Source organism: Cajanus cajan, chromosome 8 (genome assembly GCF_000230855.2).
Source record: "Cajanus cajan strain Asha chromosome 8, NIPB_CcT2T_4, whole genome shotgun sequence".
Lineage (NCBI taxonomy): Eukaryota > Viridiplantae > Streptophyta > Magnoliopsida > Fabales > Fabaceae > Cajanus > Cajanus cajan.
Window position 1 is genome coordinate 16,261,446 of NC_138524.1, and position 15,922 is coordinate 16,277,367.

General features: G+C 32.3%; 2 protein-coding genes and 2 non-coding genes across 4 annotated transcripts; 1 reads left to right on the top strand and 3 right to left on the bottom strand.

Moving 5' to 3' along the window:
• Positions 1-546: 546 nt before the first annotated feature.
• On the top strand, positions 547-3,066 carry LOC109808515 (uncharacterized). The gene is made up of 2 exons (XM_020371551.3): positions 547-1,274; positions 2,418-3,066. Exons 1-2 carry the CDS (start codon positions 807-809, stop codon positions 2,775-2,777), a joined length of 828 nt encoding a protein of 275 aa, XP_020227140.1. The 5' UTR covers positions 547-806; the 3' UTR covers positions 2,778-3,066.
• Positions 3,067-4,502: 1,436 nt separating this feature from the next.
• TRNAG-CCC (transfer RNA glycine (anticodon CCC)) lies at positions 4,503-4,573 on the bottom strand. The gene has a single exon. It is a non-coding gene; the product is annotated as a tRNA-Gly (tRNA).
• Positions 4,574-4,646: 73 nt separating this feature from the next.
• On the bottom strand, positions 4,647-4,717 carry TRNAG-CCC (transfer RNA glycine (anticodon CCC)). Its single transcript has one exon. It is a non-coding gene; the product is annotated as a tRNA-Gly (tRNA).
• A 2,293-nt stretch (positions 4,718-7,010) lies between these two features.
• Positions 7,011-13,081, bottom strand: ETFALPHA (electron transfer flavoprotein alpha). The gene is made up of 8 exons (XM_083061857.1): positions 12,829-13,081; positions 12,553-12,738; positions 11,308-11,519; positions 9,923-10,086; positions 9,475-9,630; positions 9,187-9,239; positions 8,200-8,340; positions 7,011-7,304 (listed from the first exon to the last, which is right to left on the bottom strand). Exons 1-8 carry the CDS (start codon positions 12,910-12,912, stop codon positions 7,227-7,229), a joined length of 1,074 nt encoding a protein of 357 aa, XP_082917983.1. The 5' UTR covers positions 12,913-13,081; the 3' UTR covers positions 7,011-7,226.
• Positions 13,082-15,922: the final 2,841 nt, after the last annotated feature.

Sequence of the window (15,922 nt, forward strand, 5' to 3'; positions counted from 1 at the left end):
AATAAAGATGACAAATAAACCTGTATATGTAAGTAACATCCAAACTCGTCTCAATTTTGACAGAAAATATTCGGTTTAACCAAGTTTAAACCGGAGACCGGGACGGATTAAGTGATCTTTGGTCCTGTAATTTTCTTTTTGGCCTGGTTCACGTAGACTAGAGCTTTGGATGGTGAGAGTAATATGACAGTAATTCCAGTCCACCAAGTTTGTGTAGCTTCTAATTTTATACTTCCAATCACAGATTCCTTACAAAACATGCCACATCTATCTTTCCTCCACCCAACCATCTTGTGTTGGATTCGTTAAGTAGGTGATCTGTGACATCTGTTACCACCCTATTTTATTAATACAGGATACCACCCAAATGTAACACTGACAACCCAACCTGCATCATGCATGCCACCGACACAACACAACAACCGTGTCAACAACGTAACCGACTCGTGTTACCACAAAATCTACTCATCAACCCTTCTCTACTCTCTACTCTTTTCATAACCAAGACACATAAAATAAACAATCTATAAATTAATAAGAAAAACAAATATATATATTTTCTCATAGAAACATTGGATATATTGAAAACACGTAGTAGCTAGCTCCTCGTACCCGTGTCCTTCGCCACCTTTCTTTCTCCACCTTCCATCTCCATTTTTCTTCCCTTGATAACACCACTTTCTCTCTCTCTCTCTCTCTCTCTTTCTTTCTCTCTCTCTCTCTCTATCTCTCTACGCAAACATTTTTCTCCTTAGCACATACCCGAATCCATTCTCACTGCCACCGCCGTTGGATATATCGAGGCGATGGCGCCGCGTCTCTGGTCCTGCTTCATCAGCAAGGGCGGCCGCGGCGGCGGGGGAGGCGGGGGCGACGCGGCGGAGCGTCGCGTGACGGCGGACCCGGCGGCGGAGGAGTCGAGGGGCGGCGCGGGCGCCGTGCTGGTGGAGATGTTCTCGTCGCAGGGGTGCGCGACGTCGCCGGCGGCGGAGCTGGTGGTGTCGCGGCTGGGGCGGGGGGACTTCGGGCTGGAAGTGGCGGTGGTGGTGGTGGTGTTCCACGTGGACTACTGGGACTACGTGGGCTGGAAGGACCCGTTTGGGTCGAGCCAGTGGACCGTGAGGCAGAAGGCCTACGTCGAGGCCCTTGGGCTTGACACCATGTTCACGCCCCAGGTCGTTGTCCAGGGCAAGGCCCACTGCGTCGGAAATGACGAGAATGCCCTCCTTCAGGCCATCACCAACGCTCCTAGATTCCCTGCTCCCACCTTCCAGGTTTCCATTTCCTTCCACTTTCCTCTCATTCTTTCCTTCATTTTCTCTATATAACTACAAAATCATCAAATCTAAGTATTAAAAAAAAATATGGTAAAATGAATTTAGCTGGTTAATATCAGCTTAAGTTTTGTCCTTTATTACATTGAAAGGTTTGCACTGAACTTAAAGATGTTGGTTATAATGGAATTTTTATTTTTATTTTTTGAAGTTAATGAAGGGAGAATCTGTTATATATGCTCAGTGAGAATAAACTGTTTTGCTAATATGCATGTCTATGCTTTATACATGTATCTACTTTTTGTTTTGATGAGACAATTTTTAAAGGTACAAGTTAGCATAGAAAGCTAGATTTGGGGAATATTAGTTTGGCCAAAAACAAAAGAAAGGAAGGAACATAAAATTGATATACTCTATATTTTTCTTTCTTAGTTTCTCAACCTCATTTCTTCCAAAAATCAATTCTAGTGAATCTAAAACAAACGGAGACTAAGTATGTGTGCTCTTAGGTGCCAAAGTTTTTGTAATAATGAGATCTGAATTTTACATTTTATTTTTTTTTTTAAAAGTGATATGATTAAAAACCATAACACATTCCCAAAGAAAATAATAAATGTATATAGCTTGAATGCCACGACAGTGCTTCTGACGAAAAGTAAGCTAGAACACTTTAAGATAGATCCAAAACAGAAGTTGAAGCGTGATTTTCAATCACAATGCCATCATCCCACCCAACACCACGTTGGAGGTCTCTTGCTCACCTAATGCAAATTAAGCTGCTTTTTTATGGGTTAAGGAAGTTATTGTGTTCTTTTCAAATTTTCATCACCTTCATTATTCTAATAGGAGTTGGATCAAAGCATCCTTTGAAACCAACCGCATAACTAACTATTTCACTTTCACACACAATTTAAAACCACTTACCAACAAGAATGTGAAAATTCCAACTTTTAAGATGCATACATTTGCATGTCTCTAAGCATAGCATTGAGTGATGACAGACATGCCAACCAATCATGTAAAACTCATATTTATGAAAAACTATATGCGTGTGTATGTATGCAAGAAGTTTGTCTACCTGTTTTCTTTTCTTTTCAATGACTTGTAGTACTGTTAACAAAGCAAAAACTGTCTTTCTATCAGGCAACTTTCACCAAGCCTTCACTAGATTCATTGCAAGTGTCCCTAACAGGAGCATTGAGGACCAAGGTGGACAGCAATGGCGCAAATGTGATGGTAGCATTGTACGAAAGTGGCTTGGTCACTGACTGTCCAAGAGGGGAGAACAAAGGGCGTGTTCTATCCAACGACTATGTCGTTAGAAAGCTCGAAAAGCTCTGCACTGTCAAGGACATCTCTGCCAAGAAAACAGTATCAGGAACGGTTAACTTTTCCTTGTGGGGAGGATTCAACAGCAGCAAATGTGGTTTGGCTGTCTTTGTTCAAGGCAGCTCTCACCAGATCTTTGGATCACAGAGTTTTCACCTTCCGGATGATATATGATCTTGATTCATTCATTAGTCTCATTAATTTGTTCTGCTTGCTGTTATCATATTCTTGTCACATTGTTGTTTGCTAGGCTATATGTACATATTGTGTTATGATTTAGGATGATGTTGTTTTCTTCTCTTTTTTTTTTTACATTTTTTCCCATATGTACTTTGTCCTTCCTTACTATTTACTCTATGATTAGGAGATGCAGACAGAAGTTTAAATTTGTGGTGTGCAAAAATTTATTGATTGGATTTGGAAAGTGACACTAATATTGAATCTGTTGTTGTCTTGTGTTTAATTGTTGTTACTTTTATTCTGCTTCCGTCTTGTGATGGCAACATTTCGCAGTGATTCATCTCTGCCTGTTCCATCCACATAATAGACCTCTTCACTGTTTTGGTTTCCTTATACATGGATACGGACAGAATTTAAACCATAAAGGATATCGGTGCAATTTTTGTAAATTATTACATTATTCAATAATCTTATATTATATGGAAACTTTTCAAAATTTATTTTTAGATTGAAAATTTCTTATTCTAAAATTATATATGCAAAATTTTATATCAATAGAAGATAATTCAATATCTCATTCTTATAGGTTAAAATTGATATAATATATTTATTTTAAAATATATAAAAATATGATCATTTTGATTATTTTTAATTATTGTTTAATTTTAATAAAATTTGGCATAAACATACAAGGTGATGTGAAATTATAATTTAATAGTTAGATTTGTAAAATTTATATTTAATATAAAATTATTAAACAATGTAATAGTTAGTAAAAGTTATACAAATGTCATTTGAACCCTCTCCCATTCTCTTTCTATATATATACATGAAAAAAGATTCACTTATTTAAAGAGAAAACTTATCTAAACTTATTTTACTCAATAACTTATATTTTATTTCAAATTTTAACGATCTAACTGTTGAAATAAAAAATTTTAATGCATAGATCAAATCTGTAAAATCTTAATAAAATTAAAAATTATTTAAAATTCTGTTTTATTAATTTAAATCAACGTATAATTTTTTTTTCATAATTATCTATCAATTTGAATTAATGGAATGAAGGATTAAATAATTTTAAATTTTTTTAAAACTTGACGAATTTAATATAAAATATGAGTTATTAAGTAAAGTAAGTTTAAATAAACTTAGTCTTTGAAATAAAGAGATCTCTTTTCTCTGTATATAAAGACTTACTAAGTGAATTTCTTGTCTCCTCTCCCTCTCCCTCTCCCTCTTTCTATATACATTGGTAGACACTGATGCGAATTCTTTTGAGTAGGAACTTGAACTTTCATTCATCAATTCAACCTTCGGGTCTACAACGGTGGTATACCCACCAAATAGCAAAGACATTTCCATGCTTAGACTCACTAGTTATTCTACTTGCCAATTGTTAATTCTACGAGGCAACAAAATATATCTTGGTTTTCTGTATCTTCCTCTCTCTTTTTTTGGGTTTAATTGTCATTTTAGTTATTGTATTTTAAGTTTATGTATGATTTTGGTCTGCTATATATCTGGTAATAAGTGAACGAAATTTAAGGTGATGAACTTAATTTGCACAATTAAGAAAATAGGAAAGCTAAATGTGGGTAATCAACATAGAAGAATGAAAATAGCTCATGAACTAAAGTACAGATATAAAAAATACAATGAAAATAAAATTATTTTATGTTGTAATTAAACTATAGCAAATACTTACAAAAAAAAAGTTGCGCATCCAGGGAATCGAACCCTGGTCAGTACCGTGGGAGGGTACTATGATACCACTACACCAGATGCGCTTGTTGATAACATTACTATTTGTTATATTTTATTATTTATAGTTTAAAAAAAGTTATCTATATAAAAAGGTATTGCGCATCCGGGGAATCGAACCCCGGTCAGTACCGTGGGAGGGTACTATGATACCACTACACCAGATGCGCTTATGTTCTGGGTCGGACTATAATTATTAAATAAATTATTTTCACTACAACTTGTAGGTTAAATAATATTTAAAATTTTGGGTTTAAGTATATTTTTAGTTTTTCAAATTTAAAATTATTATTTTTAATCTTTATAATTTACAAAAATCTTATTTTAGTTCATTAAATCACCAATAACATATACAAAAATAACAAATTAAGATAACTAACTGGGATATTTGTACATAAATTTTATGAACAGTATTTAACAAATTTTTTAATAAAATTTTAATATCAAAATTTAAATAAGATTTTTTAAAATTATAGAACTAAAAAGATCAATTTTTAGTTTAAGAGACTAAAAATAATTTTATCCTGAATTTGAGAAACTAAAAACATATTTAAATCATTTTATTAATATAGATTGTATAATATTAATATGGCTTAAATAATTTTTAGTTCCTCAAATTTAGAGTAAATTTATTTTTGATTTTTTAAATTTAAAATTTTTTTTTTCAGTCTCTATGATTTTTGTTTAAACTCTCAAATTATTAATAACACATTTGAAAGTAACAAATTGAGATAATTATACAATATCAATTTAGTTTAATGTTTTCACTAACAAAGATATTAATAGGTAGGTATAATATTTGACAGATTCCCTAAAATTAAATATAAGAAATTAAAAAGGATTTTTTAAAATTACAAAGTCTAAAAATATTAATTTTAAATTTGAGAGGCTAAAAATAAAATAGAAAATCATAAATTCAAAGTAGATGTTATAAATAATAAAACTAAGTTAAATATCATTTATCCAACTGCTAAGATATTTGAATTTTTATGAAATTTTTTTTACAAATTCAAGCTAGAAAATCCCAAAGATTTATGAAACTTGTTATATAAATATATCTAACAACAGTGTGAGGATCGCTTTATACTAGTATCCATGGTCCGTGTACCAACCTGACTCTAGCCGACCTGAGCCGAGTTCATTGTACCAACCTAACTAGAGCCAACCTTGGCTATACCTACAAGTTAATCCACCCCGAGGTGACCTCTTAAGCAGGCCAAGATGACGTCAGAGAATGCTGACATATCATAGAAGGCATCATTAAGATACCTCGGTAAGTTAACGAAAACAAGGACAAGTAACCACCCTCAGAAGATAACCACATAGCAGTTGCACAGTTATTCGGACGACTCCACACAGGTAATAATATAATGATATGCAAAACTGGAAAAGCTAGGCTAACTTGATCGTCGGAGTCCTTTTTGCAGGTACATCCAAAACGCTCAAACGGAGAGACCGAAGAGAAGGAATCCCATCTTGTCAATCAACCTCGTACACTCTCAAACAAGCCGAGCAGAAGAGATGACTTATCTGAGTTAGGAAGACGACCTAGTTCGTGTAAGTACATTCCGTAAGTTACATTAGTTTTAAATTTTGACAATGTATCAAAGTATGACCTTTTCTTTCCGTCTTAGCACGATCTGCTTATTATGTTCAAGGAAAATATTACGTGAAATATAAATGATGATATTTTGCCTATTTAATTTTGACAGTAACCTCTTAAGTTAATCGCTCGTACAGACATTTAATAAAACAAAATGTTCGTGTGAACCATATGCAATGACACCATTATGTCAGGGGCACAGCTAGACAGCCTTGTCCAATGAGGCCGACAAGGAAATTATCGATACATCGGGAGTTAGGGATAAAATTAAATTAAATTTTATTATTTTTCTTAAAATGAAATTGAAAGAAAATCAAATATTTTGTAATTTTGCTAAAAAGTAAGGTTCATAAATTGATTTTAAATTATAAGAAACGCTCAATTATTTTACTTTTTAAATTTTTTATAAATAATTTTTAAAAAGTTATTCAAATAAGAATAAAATCATTAAGCATTTACTTACCTATGTCATGTGAAAACAGTGCTCCATGGTGTAAGTATCAATAATCTTCCTAGATTTGTGTCGCCTATAACGAAGGGTTGGGTCACTTATTCAAAAGCACTATATCGAATCATTTGACTACATTTATAATCTATAACATATTATAAAATCAATAGTATAATTTGATAAGCACATTTTTTTTTCCAATTTTACTTTTAACTTTTTAAGTAATAATTTACTTTTAACTTTTTAAATAATAAAAAATAATATTAAAATTAATTATCTTTACAAACACTAGACTCGAACTCGATATCTTGAAATTTGAAGATCAAGCACAAATTGTTAATTTAATAAATATTAACAATTCTTAATTAAGGCAACCAATAGTTGCTGTCCAACCTGAATTTGACACCGTATAAGATCGAAGCCTTGCTCACTCTATGTTGATTTTCCATTCCAATATGCAAGTTGTTAGTATTAACATTATTTGTTTGCAGTGTGGTAATGTAAAATGAGCCAACTATAAATTTTTTTTTTTAATTCCTTATTTCAGGTAAATAAATGCAATTTTGAGGTTCCAAGGATGGATGACACATTGCACCTGCATAGTATATACAGATGCATGTTACACGTTTTATTTTTTCTCAGGAAGCTTCTCTAGTAACTCTGGTATCACCTCAAACAGATCTCCTACAAGTCCATAATCAGCAACCTGAAATTTATCACATCACATAAATATGGCAAAACGGCTGGTTTGTGGCCAATAAAGTAGAAAAGGTGCATTTACTAAAATACTCCATTTTAAAATAATTATCATTTATGATGTGTTTGGACGAAGAATTTTACAAATTTAAGGAATTTTAAATTCTTGGTATTTGAATTACTTTGATTTCAATTTCTATCATTCTTAAAATATTTGGATAAATTAATTCAAATTTATCAAATTTTAAATTATTAGGTTGGATATGATAATTTGATTCTACCATGGTAAAATTGATTTTAAAAATATATTTATATGTTGAGAATTTTTAAATTAAATTTTATAAAAATAAATATTAGCAAATTTTAAAATATTTAATCATTTTAAAAAATTAATATTATATAATATTTAATAATCTTAAAAATATTTTTGAATATTTAACAATTAAAAATATGAAGAGATAAGAGATAAGATAAAATATATAAGTGAAATAAGCAGAAAAAAAATATGAAGAATTTCAAATTCTTACTTTTTTGGGAGAATTTGAAATTCTACTATTTCAAGGAATTTCACAAATGCTTGAATTTCAAATTCCTTATAAATTTTCCATCCAAACAAAGTATTTCACCTCAAAGAATTTGAAATTCTTCAAATAAATGAATTACTCCATTTAAATTCCCCATCCAAACACACTATTAAGGTTTTGCATAAAGATTAATAAGAAAGTCATTATTTTAGTCAAATATATTTGTTTGATTAAACTAGTTTTTCACTCCATTAATGCTCTGCCTCATTGCACACCGCTTTTGCCTTTTTAATGTGAACGAATTAGAAACTAAGTAAAACTTCTAAAGTAACAATTACTTTGAAATGGAGAGCAGTTTGATCCGTTTAAAACGCTCATTACCTGAAATATAGGAGCATCAGCATCATTGTTCACGGCAACAATGACCTTGGAATCCCTCATTCCTGCCAAATGTTGAATAGCTCCAGATACACCAAAAGCCATATAGAGTTCAGGAGCAACTATCTTTCCAGTTTGCCCTACCTACATATCATATTTCCAATAGGAAAACATCGACACGAGAACTACATTAGGCAATGAATTAATATGATTCAATAGAAATATGTTGATGTGGCAACTACGTTAGGCAATAAGATTTTGAAATGGTTACTGAAATTCAATAAGCCTATTACATGCATATCCCAATACTCCATATGATATGCCATTGCATGATCATTCAATAACAAAGTCAGGATAGCAGAAAACCATATCTTTTCTTCTACTAATTTATTCATTAGGTTGAAATAGCATCTCCAAATATTTTGTCAAGAAGGGGAGCCATGGTGGTGGTGCGACACTTCATGTTATCACCATGTAAACCAAAGGTCATAGGTTCAAGTTGTAAAATAAACCATTTGCAAATGCAAGATAAACCAACATACTACAGACCCAAACACTGAATGCAACCTGCCCTTGGATCCTGAGCATACAATTTCACCAGGGTGCCATTTTAATTTTCTAAATTATAAACAGTTGCTAAAAGAATGAAAGATGACATGAAATGATTAATGCCCGGCTGCTTGAAAGAAAAAAAAAAGAGTATATGTTCAACTTTTAATGCATTAAATAAATATATGAACTTTAACAATCTATCCCTCTTTGTTCCACTAAGAGATGTTTTGCCGTTTCAGACTTGTAGTAGTTGCAATGGTCTTAAAACTTTCAATTTTTCCCATTTACACAAGGCAATATGACAATTAGCAGGTTAATAAAGGGAGACAAGGATGTAAAAAGAGGAATCTAGAATGAGGACTTCATTCAACTTTGCTTTTGTATGTGTGTGAGGCAGTGTGTAGGGGGGTTAATTTTGAAAGCAAGTAAAGTTGTTACCTGGAGATCATTAGGAACAAATCCGGCATCAACAGCAGCACGAGTGGCGCCAACTAAGCAAAGGAGAATGAAGTTAGCAGATTCTACTTAATTCATATGGCAAAGAATAAAATTTAAAAACTAATAACATTCAAACAAGCTATCATGTGTTAAGGCAAGGAACTAGATATTATAAGAATTTCCATCGATCAAATGACCTATCATGTGGTGAATCCCGCAAACAGAGATAACAAATCTCTAGCTATTAAAATAAGTATCATAATGGCATATATATGTAGCAAATAATACCAGCAGCACCAAGTTTCTTGGCTAGATCTTCTATCAATTTAAAGTTCTCAGCGCTCTTTAGTGCTCGGCCACCCGTAATTACAATGCGTGCATTCCCAAGATCTGGTCGTTCACCATCCTGGGAAGTTTGAGATATATATCTAGACTTGTCCAAACCTACCCAAAACAAAAAGAAGAAAAGAAATAAGAATAATTAAAGATTCTTTCTCCATATGAGAGGTTTAAGTATTCAAGTCTAACAGGAGGTAACTGATCAAATAGATGTATATGACTGAGGATAATTATCTGTGATATTGTTGAAACATAGCTGTTTAAGCATCCATGCAGGATCTATTGTCGGTAGATAATTAAGGACAAAATGCATTTCTGTCTTTTTCAATTTTCCAAAAACTAAAATGTTCATGCAACAGAAAGGAGAAAAAAAAAACAAAAACAAAAAAAAACAGACCTTCATCAAAGGTTGAAAGGTCAACCTGAGATATTGAAGCCTCATTAGATTTTGAGTCGGCTGAATTCTGAGGAACGGGAAAAGATGTGGATCTAATTGTTAATATGCAAGGATTGGCACCAGTATATCGAACAGTACAAAGTGCATTTCCAGCATAGATTGGCCTGTATATGAAATCAAAATTTTACTTTCAGTTAGACAAAGAACCAAACACATATTCATATTTAAGATAGAAGCAGGATCATAATCAATAACTTGAATATAAGATAATCGTTATAGATGTCAACTTTAGCAAAAGAACATATAGAGAAGCTATAAGAATACTTGTTCAGGAACCTTCAGTTATTATCACTTTCTCTTTGGCCAATCAATGTACATTAGAATTTCACTTTTTCTACTCCTTTCGTAAGCCTAAGACTAGAATGGGAAAATCTTCCCCTATATGCATGAACCACCACCCATGTATCACTTCAGTCACACCTATGAGTCAGGATTACAATTAGTTTATATCTATTTCTATGTCTTCCTATCCAGAGTTCACTTCAGTCCAAACGATATCTATGGAAAAATATACTCTGACTGATAGAAATACCTTCCCAGAGTTAAAATGTCCCAATATAATCCAGGTTTAAAGTTTATAAGTTGTTTAGTCTGGATTTCAGCTTTCTATTAGATCTTTAAATACTCACTGCTTTGTTTACAAAAAGCTTTTATAAACGTGTAAAAAGAAAGAATGAGAAAACTATTAACAGCATTGACTATTGAGCTGAAGAAAAGCTTGTCATACTAAAATTGCCCAACATACCTTGGTTATAGCCAGCGCAGCAAAAAACAAATTTGATTTTAATCTTCTTGACTTGACATTTCTAATATTGTTGTGCAAATAATCTTTCCAATGATTCATAATAGAAGACAGTAACAAGAACAACAATATGATGCATCAGTGGCATTTTTAGCTTTATTACTCTGAAAGCCTTAAAAATTCATTAGCTTGATTGTATACATTGACTGGGCTAAATGATAAAACAGTTTCTTCCCAGACACAGTCCAAAAGCGGAGATCTTCCATGAAATCAATAATATGAACTTGAGTATTGCCAAGGAAAGGCTATATTAGCAATAGCACAGCTCCCTAATTAGAATACCTTATATAGTCAATAACTCACATGATAACAATACGCAATGGGGCATCTTGTTTAACCAGCAAACCAAATATATAGAAATTTACACAGTAAATACAACAATTTCCTGTTACCAAAAAGTATAGCATAAGCTAGCAGTAGTACCATTCCATCACAGTTTTAATAGTAGGTGACCACCATTGAAATTTGCAATAAGCAGCAGGTTCCTAGTCATTAAATTAAAAAAGAGAACACGAGAATGTACCTCACAAAAGTATTGGAATCAGAAATTCCAGTAACATCAGTAACTGGAGAAACATCTAAAAGCGCAGCTGCGCGTGGCATGACATTTTTCCCAAAAGAATTTGCAGCAGCAATTATGTGAGAGTAACCACCGCTCTGCTGAACCAAATGCACTAATTTAGCCCAGGGCTCTGCCAGAGGGTTCTTGAATTTATCCGATTCTGCCACAAGCACCTACACCACGAGCAGCACACCCACACCAACCATCAAAATCCTGAAACTCAATCTTCCTTTCCAACACATCGCACACACAACCCACACTCTTTGTCAATCACAAAATCTCCATTTCCTTTTCCCCTTTTCATCACTTCAAACTCAAAATAAATGTCCAAAGCACCAAAACATGAATCCCTACTCATCTATAGTGTATTTGCAATAATATAATATCTAATCAAAGACAACAGTCATTAACATTAAATTAGAATAAAAATGATAATTAAAATAATAATATAAAAAAATAGACTACATAGACATAAGACCAATTTGGATAAACTTCTCCATAAGTATTTTTAAAAACTTTTTCCATAAACTAAAATTAGCTTATATATAAGTTAAAAAACATATTTTGAAGAAACTAATATGAGAGAGCTTCTATAATTAGTTTATACATAGAGATTGTTTAGATAAGCTTCTCTAGAAACACTTTTAGGAGACAAAAATAAGAAGGAAAATCAAAATAAATTTCTCCATAAGCTAAAACTGGCTTATGCATAAGTTAAAAATAAGATTTTGAAAAAATTAACAGAAAAGAGTTTCTTCGAATTAACTTATGCATAATTCGACTTTAACTTATAGAAAAACTAATTTCATTTTTCTTCTTATTTTTCTCTCCTAGAAGTACTTCTGAAGAAGTTTATTCAACTAAACCTCCTAAGAAAAAAATTATTTCATTCTTCCTTCTTATTTTCTTTTCTTATATGCTTACGAAGAAGCTTATCTAAACATCACCATACACACCAACATAATCTTTCACTTGCAGTTTAGCTCCTTAATTTACCTACGTGAAACGTTTTAAACTTTTAACTAGCTTACATTGAAGAGGTAATTTTTTTAAGACAACTTTCAAAAAAAAAAAAAATAAACAGTTCTCGATAATTAATCCATTCCAAACACGCCCTAATTTTAGGATAAATTCGAATATCTACTCTAAAAAAATCCCAATTCCATAATAATTAAACAGAAAAAAAGTAGGATCGAGCTAACTTACATTGGAGATTGAAGAGTGGCACGAAGCAGCGTGTGAAGCAGCTTGATGGAGCGAAGGACCCGACCCGGCCACGAGGACCGAAACGGAAGAGTCGCGATCGGGAAGACACGTGGCAGCCGCGAGCGCAGAGAGCGAAGGGGGTTTGATAACGCCACCCTCGTGTTCCGCCACAACGAGCGTGCTACCCTGCAACCACAGCACAGCACAGTGAGTTGAACACTGTACCACACCGAAAACGAATCGAAAATAGTTTTTCGTTTTACGACGAATCGTTACGTGTCGATGAATGGAGGCGCCGGGGAATGCGGGGAACGAGACGGCGCGTTTCCTGATTGCTCGGAGCAACGCGCGAGTCGCCATTGTTTCTTCGGAAACGGTGTCGTATTATGACGATGATGATGATGATAAGTATGAGGATGGCGCTGACGTGTTCTGCTTTATAGTGTTTTGTGTCTCGCTGGTAGGTGCCATGTGCGTTGGGAAGGTTGGCATCTTTTGGTTCGGGATACGGAAATCGTCGTCAAATGAGAGAGGACGCTTCACAAAATAAATAAATTACGGGGAAAACTACAAAGTACAAACGTTTTTTATTTTTTATTTTAACATGATCTTAACTTGAGATTAGGAGATGGATATGATGCCCTAAAGTGTTGTTGGTAAAGGAATCATCTTGATGTTTATGCTAATCCATGCTGATTAATGAAAAATGGCACGGTGTACTTCTATATGTTTATTTTTATAAAATAAAATATATTTAAATATATTTTTAATCTTTTAAATTTAATGTATATTTATTTTTAGTTCTTTAAATTTAAAATTGATCTTTTTAATTACTAATTTCAAAAAAAAATTATTTAGTCTTTGTATTCAAATTTTTATTAAAAAATTTGTCAAATATTATCATATAAAATTTACTGCTAAACTTAGTTGATATTGTATAATTATTCAATTTGTTACTTTTAAATATATTATTGAGGACTTGAGATTAAAATAATTTTTTTGAAAATTACAAAGACTAAAAATAATAAATTTTTAAATTTAAGAGACAAAAAATAAATTTATCTTAAACTTGAAAAATTAAAAACATATTTAAGTCAATCAAATAATAGATGACAAATGCTAAGAAAATAATAGATGACAAATGCTAAGGTAAACCATCTTTACATATGATTTAAAGTGTATCATAATTTCAATCTATTTGATTGATCCAAGGTTTATATTATTATGGTGTTGTCATTGTATCTTATCTGTATCATCTTTCCTTCCCTCCGATCATAACCACAATGCACTACCATTGTAGTGTCAATGCCCACCACCCATCCCCAGTGAAGATGATTTCTGGTGGTGGTGCCACTTTTTCCCTTTCTTTTTTTCCTATTCTTTGGGTTGAATTTTGATTTGTAGGTTAAACATGGTGTGCGAGTAGGTGTTGTGATGTAGTGGCGAAGGCATGCGAATGTAGGCTACAACACAATGGTAGAAAGTGTGGTTCTATCACTATTGTTGCTTGTGATATTTTGCTACGACTCATGTTCATCCTCGTTGTCTATTGCATTCAACTTTCCCATAACATCTCCTTCACTTTCTTTGTCATCAAGTACATGATAATCATAATAGATATATGAAGTTTTTACATGAGAAGAGATATAAAAAAAAAAAGTAATTGTCTTTATTGATATTAGGAATAAAGAGACACTCCATGTCTCTCAATATTTTTTTAAAATAATATACATAATAAAATGAGTGGTTATTCAAAAAGTTAACATAGTAGTATATATGACTATTCAAAGAATTTTTCAATGGTAGTTACTAAAAATAAATTTATTTTCTAAAAGAAGTATCAATCGAAAAATTAAGGGTGTATTGGTTAAAAAATTGTGGAGATGAAGAGAGGTTATCGAAAGAAATATCATTTTTTTATATATTAGCATAGATAAGTATGTGCAATTAAAGAATAATAATGATTGATTTTAAAGATTGTAAGAGTTTAAGAGTAAAAATGTCTAAAAAAGAAATGGAGACGGACAAAATAATTAACACATGTATCCCTTTTACCAACATTAGTCAACACAAGTGGTAGTAGTTTGTGTCCATTAATCAAAGTGTCTAAAGTTTGAATTCTAGCCTTGAATATAGAATAGGTTATGTTGAGAGAAAAATATACACTTTGTATGCACTTACACTTCTCGGTAGAGATCAACCATTACTCCTAGTAGTAGATAATTTGAATATAAAAAGAAAGACATAATGTTTTTTCTTTCCCCTAGTAAGTATAACCGAAGTCATATCCATTGAATAAAGTTTTGATGTAAAGGTGGCATATAAAACCCACCAATATTTGCTTAATTAAGTAGTTCATGAAGCAACTCAACATTAAAGTTGCTTTAAGTGGCTTTATGACACCTTTTCACACATGGAGGACAAATTGGTTGAAAATTAAACATTTCTATTACTTATTTTCTTCTCCATCTTCATCTCTTTCTCACATTTCATCTTCTCTTCTCAACAATGCCTCACTCAATAACCTTATGCCCTGAGTGTAGAGAAAAAAAGAGGCTAAGAAGATTTTTTTGCCTCTTCTTATTTTTTTTCCCTTTGATTTTTTAGTTCTTCAAATAATGGGAAAAAAGGGGATGAGAGTTTAGGGTTTTATGACAAAGTGTAGGATAGATGATGTCATATGTGCACGAGGGACCTTAGCAAAGTTAACAAATTTAATGGCTGAAGTGTTTGGTGGTCAAATATAAGTGGTGGTTGTTAGAGAAAGGTAGGGTAATATAGATTGGCAGCGAGCTAGTAGTGAAAGGCAATTCATTTGAGGAGAATGTGTGACAACAAGAATGTATAAAGCAACTTGAGATTGCAAGGATGATGACTCCATAACACTTAATGTGACTTCCAAAGTTAGGTATTTATTTGGTACTTAATGTGTCATCTAAGCACTGCTAATAATGTTACATAAAAAGAACATCCATTTTGAGACCAACGTAAATGATGAAGATCAATTTTAGTGCTTTTTAAAATACTTTCCTATATCTAAGCATTAACAATGTGTTACAATTTTATGGGTTAAATTGATCGTTTACCTAGTAATCATTTATTTCATTGCATCACATTTTATAGGTGATATTTGAGCTTTTGTAAATTATAAAACCTTTTCTTCAGTTTAATTCAATTGACTCGCTACAAAAAAACACAATTTAATGTTTACTAAAAGTTGATCTTAATCATCGAAAGCTAACACAAACAATTATTTTAGTATTGGTTAATTGATGACCTCATGGTCATCACAAGTCACAATGAAATCTATTAGTGTTGGTTGGAATAGGTTTTTAGATGATAGCATTTGTTAAGCCAACACTAATAAAAG

Bases quoted from the DNA above. Each gene is read 5' to 3' on its own strand.
- LOC109808515 (XM_020371551.3), top strand. From the start codon at position 807: ATGGCGCCGCGTCTCTGGTCCTGCTTCATCAGCAAGGGCGGCCGCGGC. The intron at 1,275-2,417 runs GTTTCCATTTCC...TCTTTCTATCAG, and splicing joins TCCCTGCTCCCACCTTCCAG to GCAACTTTCACCAAGCCTTC.
- ETFALPHA (XM_083061857.1), bottom strand. From the start codon at position 12,912: ATGGCGACTCGCGCGTTGCTCCGAGCAATCAGGAAACGCGCCGTCTCG. The intron at 10,087-11,307 runs GTACATTCTCGT...TTTCATATACAG, and splicing joins GATTCCAATACTTTTGTGAG to GCCAATCTATGCTGGAAATG. The intron at 8,341-9,186 runs GTAACAACTTTA...TATGATATGTAG, and splicing joins TTGTTCCTAATGATCTCCAG to GTAGGGCAAACTGGAAAGAT.